Below are 13,024 nucleotides of genomic sequence, written 5' to 3'. Positions count from 1 at the left end.
AAGTTAAGTTAATTACTCGGGCGATCATCAGTGAGCTTGATTGAGTTATAATATCCCATAGTTGAACACTGCGAATTAAATCGAAATTGTCACTTTAAGCGCAGCATTCAACATGAGATTATTGGAAATTTTAACAATGCTCCTGACTGCTCTGTGTCCTTGCCTGCGAGCGGCCCATTTCCGGTTTACCAACGTCGAATGCAAGAGCTTGGACACTGATTTTGTGGAGGTGAAGGAGTGTAACCTGAAGTTAATTCGACGAAATGTCGTTGCCATGAACTCTCACCTGGTGATCAAGTATGGACCGCCCATCGATAAGATACAGTTTAATCTGGCGATATTCCGCAAATCGAATGTGTACAGATTGTTTATGGTGAATCATACGTTGGACTTTTGCTACTACATGCGAAGGCCAAAGCAATATCCACTTTTCTACATCTTCCACGAGTCTCTGATGGCGGCCACCAATGCCAATCACACGTGTCCCTATCCAGTGGGTATAACTTTAGGTATAAGTAATAATTTAATAATCTGATTCTGTGTTTAGGAAAAGGACATTTATATTAGGAAGATGACATTCAATGAGCGGGCCGTGCGAGAGATGCCTTTTCCCGAAGGAGAATATAAACTGACAGTCTCTGTGGGTGCATTTAATGTCTGGCGATTGCGGTTCAACGTGTACGGTCTGCGTAGCTAGTTTATAAGGGTTATTAAAATAAAGACCCCATTTTAAGCACGGCATACATTTTAAACAAATATCCATTTCAATTAACCGAAAATAAGCCAGCCGTTAAAAATAGCTCCAAAGCTGAAGCCAAGCCAGGCAAACAATAATAGTTCAATAATTCCCATCGATGCGGCAACATGAAAGATCAACTTTGGAGCCTACTTCTATCCGTTTTAGCCATTTTGGGTTCAAGCCAGGGGAAAGTTTTCAGAGTTAGCAAAATGGAGTGCCGAACCCTTGATCCTTCGTTTACTTATTTCAAGACCTGCAAAGTGGTTCGTGGGGAGAACGGACGAGCTTCCTTGTACATCAACGAGGTGATGCTTTACAAGCAGCCCATCGATGACATCATCGTGAGTTCGCCAATTAAAGATTTTTCTGTATTTAAAAAATTACAATAATAATTCCAGCTTAATCTTGCAATTTTTAAAATATCAAAAAACCGACGATTCCAATTCTTAAACGAGACCTTGGACTACTGTCTTTTTAGCCGGCAATTATTGGCCACTGGGTTCTTCCGTTTCCTGATGGCTCCCGTGCTGGGGACTTCGAATTTGAATGTTACGTGCCCTGTGCAGGTAAGAGAATAGCTTTGCTTAACTGTATTTTCTCTTTAACTTTAAGGAAAACCCCACAGCAAGACCTAGTTTTCAATGGCTTTTCCGTTGATGAGAACACAGTAAAGGAAATTCCAATTCCGAATGGCGTCTATCTGTTTCAAATGCGATCGGCCATGATGAAAAAATGGCGAACGGATGTCAAGGTCTATGCCACTCGAGTTGATAGGTATTCGTAGGAATTGTACAAATCAAATAATTTTATTCTTTTATAATATGTGTGTGAACAATATTATCGGGTTTTCTTTATTTAATAAAATTATATAAATAAATTGTTTCACATCACTTAAGGGATATAAAGTTTTTAGCTAGTTTCAGAACCGCGGTTTGGTGCACGAATACAACGTCAGTTCGAACTTAAGTTCATTCGACGATTTAATTTAGCAAAGCTCCCCAATTTTTACCCAAGTCAATTACCATTTTGGAATTTAAAATGCGCTAAAGGTTTTTATTTTAATTGCTGTGTTAGACAATTTTAAAATTTAAGCGTTTTTTATCACCACTCAGCAAAATAGTGATGAGGGTATCACGATAGAAAAGAGTTGTCAAATATCGGTATAGCGCCATCGATGATTTGGTAAAGTGTGACCGAAACATATGCCCTGCAAAAATGACGAAAAACTAGTGAAACTAGCGGTCACCCTTCGAAACGTAAGCTAAATTGGCCACACTTCTCTCTTTTGACTTAGACTTCAGCAAGAACGTACGTACAATAATATCAGCTTCCTAAAAAAATAAAAAAAATACCTGTAAATAAGCTATATAAACTTAAAATAAAAACTTTTGAGGCTAAAGAAATAAACAGCAAATTGAATAAAATGAATTCAAGAAATAAATCTTTAAAGATGCCGGCGTTCAACTGCGATTACCAATTTAACCCCACTTTTTCTGTTGCAGTGCTGGGTTAACTAGTGAGAACCATGGTGAACGGCCGCATCCCCTCGGTCTTTTCGAAGACCTATGTGACTCCCCGTCGCCCCTATGAAAAGGCGCGTCTGGACCAGGAGCTGAAAATCATCGGCGAGTATGGTCTTCGCAACAAGCGTGAGGTGTGGCGCGTCAAGTACGCCCTGGCTAAAATCCGTAAGGCTGCTCGTGAGCTGCTGACCCTTGACGAGAAGGATGAGAAGCGTCTATTCCAAGGTGAGTTGACAGTGATAGATGCCGCAGTCGAATTTTTATAAGACGAACCATGTGAATCCAGTAATACTAGGCTGTTCCGTAAGCACGTGTTACCTTATAATTTGTATCAATACCTTTGGGGCCTTATGGCGGTTCGACTGTTCCGGCAAACACTGACATGATGAACTGTATTTAAAACAATAATCTGACACTTCTTGTCTGAAAAAACCTTGACGTTAACAAATACACACTGAAGATAGTTTCATTGTTAGTTCAGAGTAAAGCTGTTGAAGTCTCTATTAATTGCATTTTTATTAAACCCTCAGGTAACGCGCTGCTTCGTCGCTTGGTCCGCATCGGCGTCTTGGACGAGTCCCGCATGAAGCTCGATTACGTGCTGGGCCTTAAAATTGAGGACTTCTTGGAGCGCCGTCTGCAGACCCAGGTGTTTAAGCTAGGATTGGCCAAGTCAATCCATCATGCTCGTGTGTTGATCCGCCAGCGTCACATTCGGTAAATATCGCTTAACGAGCGACTACAGCGTCGCCAGGCTCAGAAAACACTACATTGTTCAGTAAGACCACTTGGGAGTCGAACAAGCTCTATTGCTTGCACCGGCTCTCAACGTCTTGAGATTGCGTATGTGACTCTGTTCACTCCAATCGTATGTGCATATGACTGCATGAGCGTAAGTTGCACTGAACGTTTTTAGGTCCAACGCTTACAGCCACCAGGTGCTGGTCCCTTAACTCGAGTTTAACTAATCCAAATTGTATTTTCCTTTTCACAGTGTGCGCAAGCAGGTGGTTAATATTCCATCGTTCGTTGTGCGTTTGGACTCGCAGAAGCACATCGACTTCTCCCTGAAGTCGCCCTTCGGCGGCGGCCGCCCTGGCCGCGTTAAGAGGAAGAACCTGAAGAAGAACCAGGGAGGTAGCGGTGCTGCTGCCGAAGAGGAGGAAGATTAAGCAGTCGTAACCAGCTGCAGCCGGATAACCAAAAGGCTCAGTGGTCTTCGGAAACTGTATTTATCTGTTTTACACGCAAATAAACAAAACAAAACATCTTAATTATTGATGTTTATTTATGATATAATTTTATCCGCTGGTGGAATATATATAGAAAATGCATTATATGTCTAGGGCCAAAATATGCTATTTAAAGAATCCCAGAATGAACTTGGCATTGAGCAAATGTGTATGTTTGGGTTTGGTTAAGCAAAATTAGATTTATTTTCTTATACCTTGAAACCTATATTAAAAATTGTATGTACAGGTGAAGAATTTATGGGTTCATTTTGAAACTATAACCTTTTGTACATAGTAAAATATTAATTTTGAACCATTCTTTATTTAAACGATAGTTAAATTTATCGAATCGATAAAGGGCCGTTAAAGTTCCTGAATGCAAAGCCAGGGTTGATGTTCCAAGTTTTATCGAGAAAAACAGCTGTTCCGGTTATTTGTTGGTTTGCTAATTATGCACACAAAGAGAGCGCGGGGTAAAAACTTTTCCGATTCAGAGGAACATATTCTGCTGGATCTGTTAAAACAGCACAATGCCGTTCTGCAGATCAAGAAAAGCGATGCCGTCACTTGGCAAAAGAAAAAAGAGACGTGGGAATGCATTGCCGTGGAGTTTGCGGACCGAACGGGTGTCAGCCGGCCCTGGACAGCTCTCCGGGACAAATACGACAATATGAAACGGAAATCTCGGAATGATATTGAGCCCGAAAGAAGAAAAACCATCGGCGGCACTCCTTCCTTCTCCGGATCGTCGTTGTCGGAAAAAGTGGGCGACCTCACTGGAATAACCGGAGGAGCTGGGCTGGAAAACCAGTTTGACAGTGATGGTATATGAAACCTTGGGATATATGCTTAACCAACATATTAACCTTATTTTTTATTTCTAGGGAATTACCAATTAGTCAATAAAGCCGAGGAAGGATCAGAGGAAGCCAGCAGCACGCGCTTATCTCAGAGTCCTCATCAGGTAGAGTATGATGGGACTTTCTTTTGAAATATTTGTATTCTAATAGTTTTTCTACATTTTAAAGTCACAAATCCAGGGTACCACGGAACCAAAGATCGAAGCTCCAGAGAACGAGAGCCCGGAGGAGTTTCCAATATGGTCACCAACACGGCTTAGGCCGTGCGAACACCCCATACTGCCGGATCTTAGAGGGAAAACTAGTCTGGAGGAGGAGAAGGTGGAATTGGTTAAACTGCAACAGGAATATTATAGAGATGAGAATGCCAGAGCTGCTGAGAAACACAAATATGAGATAGAAAAGCAGGTTGTTGAACTGCAAACAATGCGATTAAGGAACCAATTGATAGAAATTGAAATTGAGGCTAAACGCGAAGAGCTGGCGAAGAAAAAGAAAATTTCTTAACCCTGGGAACATAATTTGTGTTCTAAGTTAACTATAATATTTTAATAATAATTATTTAGTTTATCGCAAGAAAGGGAATTTAAAAAGACTTCCTTTTGTTAAGCTAAGCTAACCGTTTTCGATTACCTTGCGAGCCAACCATTAAATCTGTAGATCCTAAGATTGTTCTGTAAAATGACTGATAGGTTTGTTTAGCTAAACTATATATTCCAAATAAAAATACAAACTAAAGTGTCTTATAACTGCAGCAGATAAATTTGCAACATCTCCGCGTCAATGGGTTAAAAACGCTTTTAAACTTTTGATTTCTCGCAAGCTGGTCACATCATTCGATCCCGGAATTTCTGCTTGCGCAGTTTTCAAGATCGTTGAAAAAACAATCGCGAGCGGCCCAGTGTGACCGGGTTTCGGCAAATGAACGCGAATTGTGCCATTACGGTGCTGGGTCAGCTGGGTTTGTTTACAATGGAAACGTAAAACAAAAGTTTGCAAACTGACAAGAAAGTAAAAAAACAGTATAAACTGCAGCAGATTACTGGTAATAACCAGTTGAGTGCCTTAAAACCATAACGGCCCGTCACCGCGTAGCCAGCACAATGCGAAAGGACGTTGTGTGGAACTATTCGATCATCTTTCTTTGCTGCGTGCTGAAAAACATTGGCACCTTGGCCGAAGACGCACGTACAGCCTCGAATCGCTACAACTCGCAGCAGCAACAGTCGCAGTTCAAGCAGCACACAAATGTGGCTCCATATCATCCGTCGGACGATGCTGGTGCCCAGCATCACCACCACCATGCACACGACGCGACTGGCAGCGGCGGCGGAGGACATCACCTTGACCACCATTTGCATCGGAGTTCGTACAATCTGCTGAGCGAGGCCATGTCACAGGCGGTGAGCAATGAGTTTAGCTCGGCCATGGGCAGCGGCTCGGCGGACGGGGCATGCGGTGCTGACGAGCTAGACTGTCACCATGGCAGCAGCAGCACCCAGGATCGTTTTGGGATGGAGGCCATTGCCAGTTTACATCGCCAGCTTGATGATGACGACAACGGTAACATCGACCTCAGCGAATCGGATGATTTTCTGCGCGAGGAGCTAAAGTATGACTCTGGCTACGAGAAGCGGCAGAAGGCCTTCCATTTCAATGATGACATGCACATATCGGTCAAGGAGCTGTGGGAGGCCTGGCTGCGCTCAGAGGTGCACAACTGGACCATCGAGCAGACCACGGACTGGCTAGCCCAGTCCGTACAGCTGCCTCAGTATGTGGAGCTCTTCAAGCTGCATAAAGTCACTGGTGCTGCGCTGCCCCGGCTGGCCGTGAACAATCTGCAGTATGTGGGCAATGTCCTGGGCATCAAGGATCCCATACACAAGCAGAAAATCTCATTGAAAGCCATGGACGTGGTGCTCTTTGGTCCGCCCCGTGACAATGGCAACCGCTGGAAGGACTACATCCTGGTCACCCTGCTGCTGAGTGCTATTATTGGCTGCTGGTATGCATATCAACAGAATAAAAATGCCAAGCGCCATTTGCGCCGCATGGCCCAGGACATGGAAGGCTTGCACCGCGCCGAGCAGAGCCTGCAAGAAATGCAGAAGGAGCTGGAGCTGGCCCGCATGGAACAGGAGAATGTGGCCACCGAAAAACTCGACTTGGAGCGACGCCTCAAGGAAGCTCCCACACTCAGTTCATCGAACTCCGATCTGGAGGTGCAGCAACTCAAGCAGGAAATCGAGATGCTGCGCAACGAACTGTCGCGGGCCGAAATGGAGTTGGTGGACAACTGCTGGACTCCGCCTCCTCAGCTGCAGTCGTGGCTCCAGTATACATACGAACTCGAAAATAGGAATCATCAGAAGAAGCGGGCCTCGGCCGAGAAGCAGCTCCAGTCGGCGAGGGAGGCTTGTGAGAAACTGCGAAAGAAGCGATCGAGCCTGGTGGGTGCCTTTGTTTCCACACACGGCAAGAGTATCGATGACGTTGATCGGTCCATTGTCGAGGCACGCAATTCGCTGGGCGAGGTGACTAACGAGTTGCAGGAACGACTCCATCGCTGGAAGCAAATCGAGACCTGCCTCGGCCTGAACATTGTTAACAACAACGGGTTGCCTTATTTGGAGAATGTACTTTATGGCCGCAACGTGGGCTTGCAGAGCTCCATGGGATCTAATTCCGCCAAGGGCTCGCGTACCCGGATTACCAACAGCACCGACGATCTGGACGATGAGTCTGTGCAAGGTAAGCTGAGTTTCGAGAACTTTTCTCTGCTTGCCACGGAGTAGGCCGCTGCTTCGTTCGGTTGTTCCTCACAGACAATACAACACAGTTCTTCCACAGAAGCCTTCTTCTAATTGACTTAAATCGACTCTGACGGATTAAGCAGCTGCATCATTGACCTTTATGTATTGAATCCCGAATAAAATCTTTTAAACAATTAGGTACTGTATTAATAGAGGTCAAAATTAACCTTATGTATATTAATGAAATTTGTAACCTTTATATTTGTAATATATCCTTTTTAATTTTGAAGAATAAAAAAAAACGATAAAAAAAAGAGAATAGTTTTAAGTAGTTTTATTAACGCATGTATACAGGTACTAGATTAACCCTACTGAAAGATTGTTGATTTCGATTGTTGAACTAATTACTTCTTTATCTTAAAAAGATAACTGCATGAAATTTTTGGGTACCTTTCGCATTGTTCTGTTTGTATTTGTTTATTCTAGTCAATATTGTATATTCCCTTATCTTTTAAGTAGAATCTCCAATAAGCAATTATTCATGTTTACATATATATGTACATACATAGAAACAAATCTACGTAGCTTCATAACAACAATGTGGAAGAATTCGCATGACTAATGTTTCTTACAATAATTAGATAACATTGTTTATTTCAGTTCTACAAAAATGACCAAATTCAGGTAAAAATAGGAATAATATCTCTAAATAATTACAAATAAGAGAAAGTACTTTTTTTTTAAATGGTGAATAATAAAGCCCATCTTAAATGTTGTGTTTTAACAAAATAAGTATCAGTATAATTTAATTAAAACCTCTAGATTACCTAACGATTGAACTCTAGACCTTTTAAAACGCTTGATTTTTTATAGAAAACTTAACTAATTTTTTAAACCTTGGAATGAAGTGTGACCAGATGGGAAGGCTTGCTAAAAAACTCCCACTAAGCATGTGACGTATGTTATTTTCGGAGCTTTATCGATAAAACCGCCCATCAAATTGCCATTCTCACAAAACCGGGCTTTCAAAAAAAGTCACTCTTCGCATAAACAACAGAAAACAGGCAGGGAGAAGCTAACAGCTGAAACCAAATCAAATCATAAGTTGTGGCGAATAAATAGCCGCAAAAATGCCGAAGGCCGGCGACAAGGCGAAGGTGAAGGTGAACGTCAAGGAACGGGTGGTGGACGAGTCCTGCGATCTAAGCCTCTCCGAGTTAAGCGAGATACCGGTGCGGGAGATTGTAAGTACAAGTGCAGCAGCGGCAGTAATTAGCACCCAGCTCCTGGGCCATCTCTGTCTGTAATAGGCCCCTCTCACTCCACCTTGGTGCCATGCCTCGTGTCTGGCGGATGTCTAGTCACCGGCTGTCTCGCTTTCGCAAACAGCAGGAGCGAGATGGGGCGAGCAAGCTCCACTTCCTCTCGGCCTCTCGCTTTCGTTGTTGTTCTGCCGGCTGGCTTGCAATTAACGCTGACTTCCTCTCGTCTCTCTTCTCTTCTACCCCCACCTCCTGTGCTACCCCTTCACTCGAGTGTGTTTTTGAGTATGTGTGTGTGTGGTTGAAAATGCAACCGAAATTGCTCGAGGGGGTTGATTTTTGGTCTTTGCCACCCCTCAGCGACTCGGGAAGGTTGCCAAAAAAAAACACGAAATAATTATTCGTTGAGTGTACGACTGTTTGATACCGTGTGATTGATTTTTAATTTCACCTAATTGCATTTTATGAACGCCGTTTAAACTTATTTAGGCCTTTGTGTTCTTTTCAATTTATAGAAATCGAAATAATAATTCTTTTGTAATGCATAAATAATAAAATAAATAAGTAAAGTACAAACAAGTAAAGTAAACATATACTCAGTAATTATTAACGTAGATAAACATAAATGTAAATTTTTATAAATTCTACAGACAATTAGTTCTCTGCATTGAGTTTTATTGACCTTAAATTATGGTTTTATTGCGATAAATGAAAAGCTGGTTAAATGCTATATTTAAATTATGTGAGATACAGTGTGATGATCGAAACGTTATAAATAACATTCTGAAATATAATTATTAACAGTTCACCCAAAACTCATTATACCCTTCCAGAAAATAATACAAGTGGTATAATATTTAAGAAAGGGATTTTTAGGGCAGCTACTTTTTTCGGGGGTTTCTTTTTTCGGTCATGTTTTTGCCACTACCTCTCAGTCTCAGTTTGTCTTTGTGCTTCACAGGCTTCGTTCAAGCGCGTCACCGTTTTAGATCTGTCCAGCAATCGCCTGGTCAACCTGGGAGTAAGTATAGCCCATTGAAAAACACCAGTGAACACCTAGTAACACTTCTTACTAAATGCCATTTAGAAAAACTTCACCATACTAACGCGTTTGGTGCGGCTGGATCTGAGCAAGAATCAAATACGCTTCCTGCCTGAGGACTTTGGCCAGCTGGAACAGCTGCGCCACTTGGACCTGTACAACAACTGCCTGGAGCACCTGCCCATTAGCTTTGGTCAGTTGCGTCGTTTGCGATACTTGGATCTGAAGGGGAATCCCCTGACGCCCGCCTGGGAGAAGATTGTGGGTCGCTGCTCAACGCAAAAGGACTGCCAACAGGCGGCCAAGAATACGGTAAGTGGCCCTTGAGCTAAGGGCTGGCTCTCGAGTGGCACAGCTTGGCTCATATTTTCAAAATCTAACGTTTTGCAATTTTCCCATTTTCCAGGTCAGCATCTGCGCCAACTACAAGCCGGAATTCATTGAACGCGAACGTTTGGCCGCACAGGAGACGTTGCAAATGGCGGGAGCTGGGGATGCAGGCTCTGTCCAGTCAAACGGCGGTGGGGCTGGTGGCAAGAAGTCACAAAAGCCCAACAATAAAAAAGCGAAAGCCAAAAAACTTGCCGGAACTGGCGATAATGAGCTGACAATCAAACCAGTGAATGCCGGAGGTGGATCCTCGGCATCAGGTGCAGTAGCTGGAGGGAAATCCAACCAGAAGAGCAATCAAAAGAAACGAAACTCCAACAAGGGCGGCTCCTGGGTGAACCTGCTCTCGAAAGCCGCTCTCTCGTCCCTGATGATGTTTCTCATCCTCTTCATCGTGAATGTGCTGATCATATACATGATTATGTTTAAGAATCCGGACATCGCCGACAAGCTTGTGGAGTATATACCGCACCAGTACCGTGATTGGATTCTAACCAAAACGGAAATCTTCCGGCTGCGCGTCACCGACTGGATCTCGGAGTTCCGAACGCCGCCCGAGGAGCACTGACGATTCATTTATTTGAAGCCTTAGGGCGCTGGGCTTCAAATAGAAGGAATCGATAAACAAAATTCGGATGCATAGCGCGTGTGTGGAGGCGGGACAATTTTTGGGATACGTGTAGACCACCTGAACCGAGTTATACGACTGCAACTTTGATATACCATTATGTGTAATATGCACTGCCATTTGATTTCATAGACTCTAAGAAAGTACGTCCATTGACAGGAGATTTACAAGAGATTTAAACAAGAGAACCGCGCACACTCCGCAGATGAAGATAGGCCACTCGAAAGACACCACTAACTACACTCAATCATTCAACTTAACTCAACTCAACTCAGATGAATCTTATCTATAGCTCAAGCTCAACTCAATAGTAACTGAATGGCAGTTCAAAACTGGCCAATGCATAGAAACTACAGACACAGTCAGAACAGGCATCCTCTTAAGATATACATATGTCCACATCTCTCAGATCGAATCAAATCAGCATCCACACCATATATAAAATAAAATAAATCTATTGTAAGAATATCTTGTGCAATTTTCCCTTTTATTATTTAAATCTCAAGCTCAAATAGTAGTCATGTTAGCCCCGACTATTGAACATTTTGTAGATTGAAAATCTCATAGTTTTTAAAGCGAAACTTTGGTTTATTCAAGCGGTTTCATATGATTTTTTGTGAATTTTAAATAACTGAATTGTAAAAGAAGAAGGTTTTTGGAATAAAGTTTTACCTTTTAATAAATAGTTCGGTTTTCCTTATTTTTTATTCTGCGTTCGTTTAAAAATATATTTATTTCCAGGTCCCAACGTCCGTAAAGTCCAGAGATACGAGTAATTTATATTGATTATCTAGGATGTCGGCTTTCAAATTCATTTCAAGTCCTCAGGAAATTGTTAATAAAACTAATTTCAATTATAGCCCCGTTCGAATTTATGCTTATCTACGAGAGTTGGCCAACTTGGTTATCTTATATTATATTTATGGCCCCCAGGGTAGGCACGCGAGTGTCCTTATCATTTATTTTTTTATTCCATATAAATATTAAACGCTCCGGCAATCTATTTATACTATGTGTTTTTGCATATTATTTGTTTTTTCCCCCTTTAGATTATAATAAATAACCAAGCAGAATTTGCGTTATTTAAAGCCTTTCTATAGGAACTCGATAAGGCTTGAAACCTAAAGGCAGGCTATTAATTAAAATAAATGTTTAGCTAAATATTTCTTAATAAATACTTTGTCGGTTGATTGTGATACAATCTAAGACAGTACTACACACTCTAACGGCACTCTCTCGTGAACTTTTATTTGGAATAGTATAGTATAGTATATATATTACTTATCTGAATGTTTAATAAATTGAAAGTAATTTTAAAACAGATAGTTTTCATTATATAATAGTACCTAGGGATAGTGGATATTGTCTGACTCTTCTCGTGTTCAAATTATAATTATCCCTTAAAGGGTATTTGTATTATTTTCTTCGGAATCATTATCCCTGTGTTGATTTCGGTGTCTCTACGTAATCACTTCATTCGCATATCGCAAATAATTGATAAATGACTTGCAGAAACAAACCGGTTCCGTGTGCCAAAGTGAATTTCATCAATAGAAAGTTGTAGAACGATGACGTAGGCATGTTAGGGTGGGAGGCAATTATTATTAGTAAACCATCGTGAGTAGGCAAAAGCTTGGATAAATAAATATTTACATATGTTCGTGCATTTGGTTCTTAGAATCTGAAACTACAGCCCAAAAAGCTGATGCAACGGCGCTTATCTATTTCTTGGCCGAAAGGATGTCGCCGCTCAGCCGTGTCTGCAATTTAAAGTTTCGTGTTCCCTCCAATAAAGATGAAGTTGAAAACATTTGCCACGCTTATGAAAACTCGACTTTAATTTCGTCAGCCAAAGAAGATGAAGAAGACCCCTTTCCCTCTCCCTCTCGGTCTCTCTTACTCGCTCTCACCGCTCTCCCTTAATTCAGCGCATCTTCGACGTTATCCTTTGTCTCTTCAGAGTCCTTTTTCTTTCTTTCTTTTATCATAAAATCGACATCCTCTCTTGCCGGCTATTCATGGTTTTAGGTTCTCTTCAGCTCTTACCTTTTCCCTGACCTCTCAGCAGTGTGGCGTATTTAGCCATAAAACACCCAAAATGGAAATAGAAGAAATTCGAGCTGAAACAGAAGGAGAAACTGGAGAATAGAAGCTAAAATGAAACCAAGTACAGGGAAATAAGACTATTAATTAGATACATATTTATTTAATGTTAATATTTGTACAATATTTATAATATCGAACTTAATTTTGAAACACGTTGAAAAGATCTTTAGAAATTTCTTCATCAATCAAAATTTTTTGTTTGATGTAAAAGATTGTTTGGCTAGTTTCGGAACTTTTATGAATTATATAGGGTTCTTATATATTTGTTGCTAAATCGAAACTGAAACGGTTTTACCGCTATCCACTATTTTTCTTTAATTTAAACTTAAATGTAACTATAATCGCATATATTAATAAAAATAATAAAAAAAAATAATAATTTGGGACCTCTAGATTATAAATAAAAATGTTTTTTAATTAACCTTCCGTTATTTTAAAAAGAAATATCGCAGTCCGAAAACCGTCAGATCTAACAGCAATATAGCT

The 13,024-nt window shown here is 41.3% G+C and overlaps 6 protein-coding genes and 1 long non-coding RNA gene across 9 annotated transcripts; 6 read left to right on the top strand and 1 right to left on the bottom strand.

The window, feature by feature from the left end:
- Positions 1 to 112: 112 nt before the first annotated feature.
- LOC110190723 (uncharacterized) lies at positions 113 to 697 on the top strand. The gene is made up of 2 exons (XM_020961345.2): positions 113 to 493; positions 548 to 697. The coding sequence occupies exons 1-2, from the start codon at positions 113 to 115 to the stop codon at positions 695 to 697; spliced, it is 531 nt and encodes a 176-aa protein (XP_020817004.1).
- Positions 698 to 806: 109 nt separating this feature from the next.
- LOC110190781 (uncharacterized) lies at positions 807 to 1,616 on the top strand. 2 transcript variants are annotated; one of them, XM_020961419.2, is made up of 3 exons: positions 807 to 1,080; positions 1,138 to 1,305; positions 1,365 to 1,616. In XM_020961419.2, the coding sequence occupies exons 1-3, from the start codon at positions 865 to 867 to the stop codon at positions 1,521 to 1,523; spliced, it is 543 nt and encodes a 180-aa protein (XP_020817078.2). In that variant the 5' UTR covers positions 807 to 864; the 3' UTR covers positions 1,524 to 1,616. The 2 variants fall into 2 exon arrangements, with proteins under 2 accessions (XP_020817078.2, XP_086689425.1); XM_086833299.1 differs by having other exon boundaries at positions 1,006 to 1,080; positions 1,218 to 1,305.
- A 625-nt stretch (positions 1,617 to 2,241) lies between these two features.
- Positions 2,242 to 3,536, top strand: RpS9 (ribosomal protein S9). The gene is made up of 3 exons (XM_020961008.2): positions 2,242 to 2,487; positions 2,793 to 2,979; positions 3,257 to 3,536. The coding sequence occupies exons 1-3, from the start codon at positions 2,265 to 2,267 to the stop codon at positions 3,432 to 3,434; spliced, it is 588 nt and encodes a 195-aa protein (XP_020816667.1). The 5' UTR covers positions 2,242 to 2,264; the 3' UTR covers positions 3,435 to 3,536.
- Positions 3,537 to 3,538: 2 nt separating this feature from the next.
- On the top strand, positions 3,539 to 5,103 carry LOC110190663 (uncharacterized). The gene is made up of 3 exons (XM_020961264.2): positions 3,539 to 4,318; positions 4,379 to 4,458; positions 4,523 to 5,103. Exons 1-3 carry the CDS (start codon positions 3,946 to 3,948, stop codon positions 4,859 to 4,861), a joined length of 792 nt encoding a protein of 263 aa, XP_020816923.2. The 5' UTR covers positions 3,539 to 3,945; the 3' UTR covers positions 4,862 to 5,103.
- Positions 5,104 to 5,156: 53 nt separating this feature from the next.
- Positions 5,157 to 7,424, top strand: Stim (stromal interaction molecule). Of its 2 annotated transcripts, XM_020961087.2 has the most exons (2): positions 5,157 to 7,108; positions 7,208 to 7,424. In XM_020961087.2, exons 1-2 carry the CDS (start codon positions 5,458 to 5,460, stop codon positions 7,219 to 7,221), a joined length of 1,665 nt encoding a protein of 554 aa, XP_020816746.2. In that variant the 5' UTR covers positions 5,157 to 5,457; the 3' UTR covers positions 7,222 to 7,424. The 2 variants fall into 2 exon arrangements, with proteins under 2 accessions (XP_020816746.2, XP_086689423.1); XM_086833297.1 differs by having other exon boundaries at positions 5,195 to 7,304.
- A 657-nt stretch (positions 7,425 to 8,081) lies between these two features.
- On the top strand, positions 8,082 to 11,115 carry LOC110190542 (leucine-rich repeat-containing protein 59). The gene is made up of 4 exons (XM_020961089.2): positions 8,082 to 8,354; positions 9,334 to 9,393; positions 9,460 to 9,726; positions 9,821 to 11,115. Exons 1-4 carry the CDS (start codon positions 8,241 to 8,243, stop codon positions 10,370 to 10,372), a joined length of 993 nt encoding a protein of 330 aa, XP_020816748.2. The 5' UTR covers positions 8,082 to 8,240; the 3' UTR covers positions 10,373 to 11,115.
- A 507-nt stretch (positions 11,116 to 11,622) lies between these two features.
- Positions 11,623 to 12,552, bottom strand: LOC147643525 (uncharacterized). The gene is made up of 2 exons (XR_015271828.1): positions 12,086 to 12,552; positions 11,623 to 11,937 (listed from the first exon to the last, which is right to left on the bottom strand). It is a non-coding gene; the product is annotated as an uncharacterized LOC147643525 (long non-coding RNA).
- Between the last annotated feature and the right edge of the window lie 472 nt (positions 12,553 to 13,024).

Source organism: Drosophila serrata, unplaced genomic scaffold (genome assembly GCF_035046125.1).
Source record: "Drosophila serrata isolate PLE 108 unplaced genomic scaffold, ASM3504612v1 contig_272, whole genome shotgun sequence".
Taxonomy (NCBI): domain Eukaryota; kingdom Metazoa; phylum Arthropoda; class Insecta; order Diptera; family Drosophilidae; genus Drosophila; species Drosophila serrata.
The sequence above is the reverse complement of the archived record's forward strand: the minus strand, read 5'-3'. Positions and strand labels throughout refer to the sequence as shown.

Coding starts and splice junctions, on each gene's coding strand:
- RpS9 (XM_020961008.2), top strand. CDS start 2,265: ATGGTGAACGGCCGCATCCCCTCGGTCTTTTCGAAGACCTATGTGACT. Junction 2,488..2,792: donor TGAGAAGCGTCTATTCCAAG/GTGAGTTGACAG, acceptor TTAAACCCTCAG/GTAACGCGCTGCTTCGTCGC. Junction 2,980..3,256: donor ATCCGCCAGCGTCACATTCG/GTAAATATCGCT, acceptor TCCTTTTCACAG/TGTGCGCAAGCAGGTGGTTA.
- LOC110190723 (XM_020961345.2), top strand. CDS start 113: ATGAGATTATTGGAAATTTTAACAATGCTCCTGACTGCTCTGTGTCCT. Junction 494..547: donor ATCACACGTGTCCCTATCCA/GTGGGTATAACT, acceptor TTCTGTGTTTAG/GAAAAGGACATTTATATTAG.
- Stim (XM_086833297.1), top strand. CDS start 5,458: ATGCGAAAGGACGTTGTGTGGAACTATTCGATCATCTTTCTTTGCTGC.
- LOC110190781 (XM_020961419.2), top strand. CDS start 865: ATGAAAGATCAACTTTGGAGCCTACTTCTATCCGTTTTAGCCATTTTG. Junction 1,081..1,137: donor AGCCCATCGATGACATCATC/GTGAGTTCGCCA, acceptor TAATAATTCCAG/CTTAATCTTGCAATTTTTAA. Junction 1,306..1,364: donor ATGTTACGTGCCCTGTGCAG/GTAAGAGAATAG, acceptor AAAACCCCACAG/CAAGACCTAGTTTTCAATGG.
- LOC110190663 (XM_020961264.2), top strand. CDS start 3,946: ATGCACACAAAGAGAGCGCGGGGTAAAAACTTTTCCGATTCAGAGGAA. Junction 4,319..4,378: donor AAACCAGTTTGACAGTGATG/GTATATGAAACC, acceptor TTTTATTTCTAG/GGAATTACCAATTAGTCAAT. Junction 4,459..4,522: donor TATCTCAGAGTCCTCATCAG/GTAGAGTATGAT, acceptor TACATTTTAAAG/TCACAAATCCAGGGTACCAC.
- LOC110190542 (XM_020961089.2), top strand. CDS start 8,241: ATGCCGAAGGCCGGCGACAAGGCGAAGGTGAAGGTGAACGTCAAGGAA. Junction 8,355..9,333: donor AGATACCGGTGCGGGAGATT/GTAAGTACAAGT, acceptor TGTGCTTCACAG/GCTTCGTTCAAGCGCGTCAC. Junction 9,727..9,820: donor AACAGGCGGCCAAGAATACG/GTAAGTGGCCCT, acceptor CCCATTTTCCAG/GTCAGCATCTGCGCCAACTA.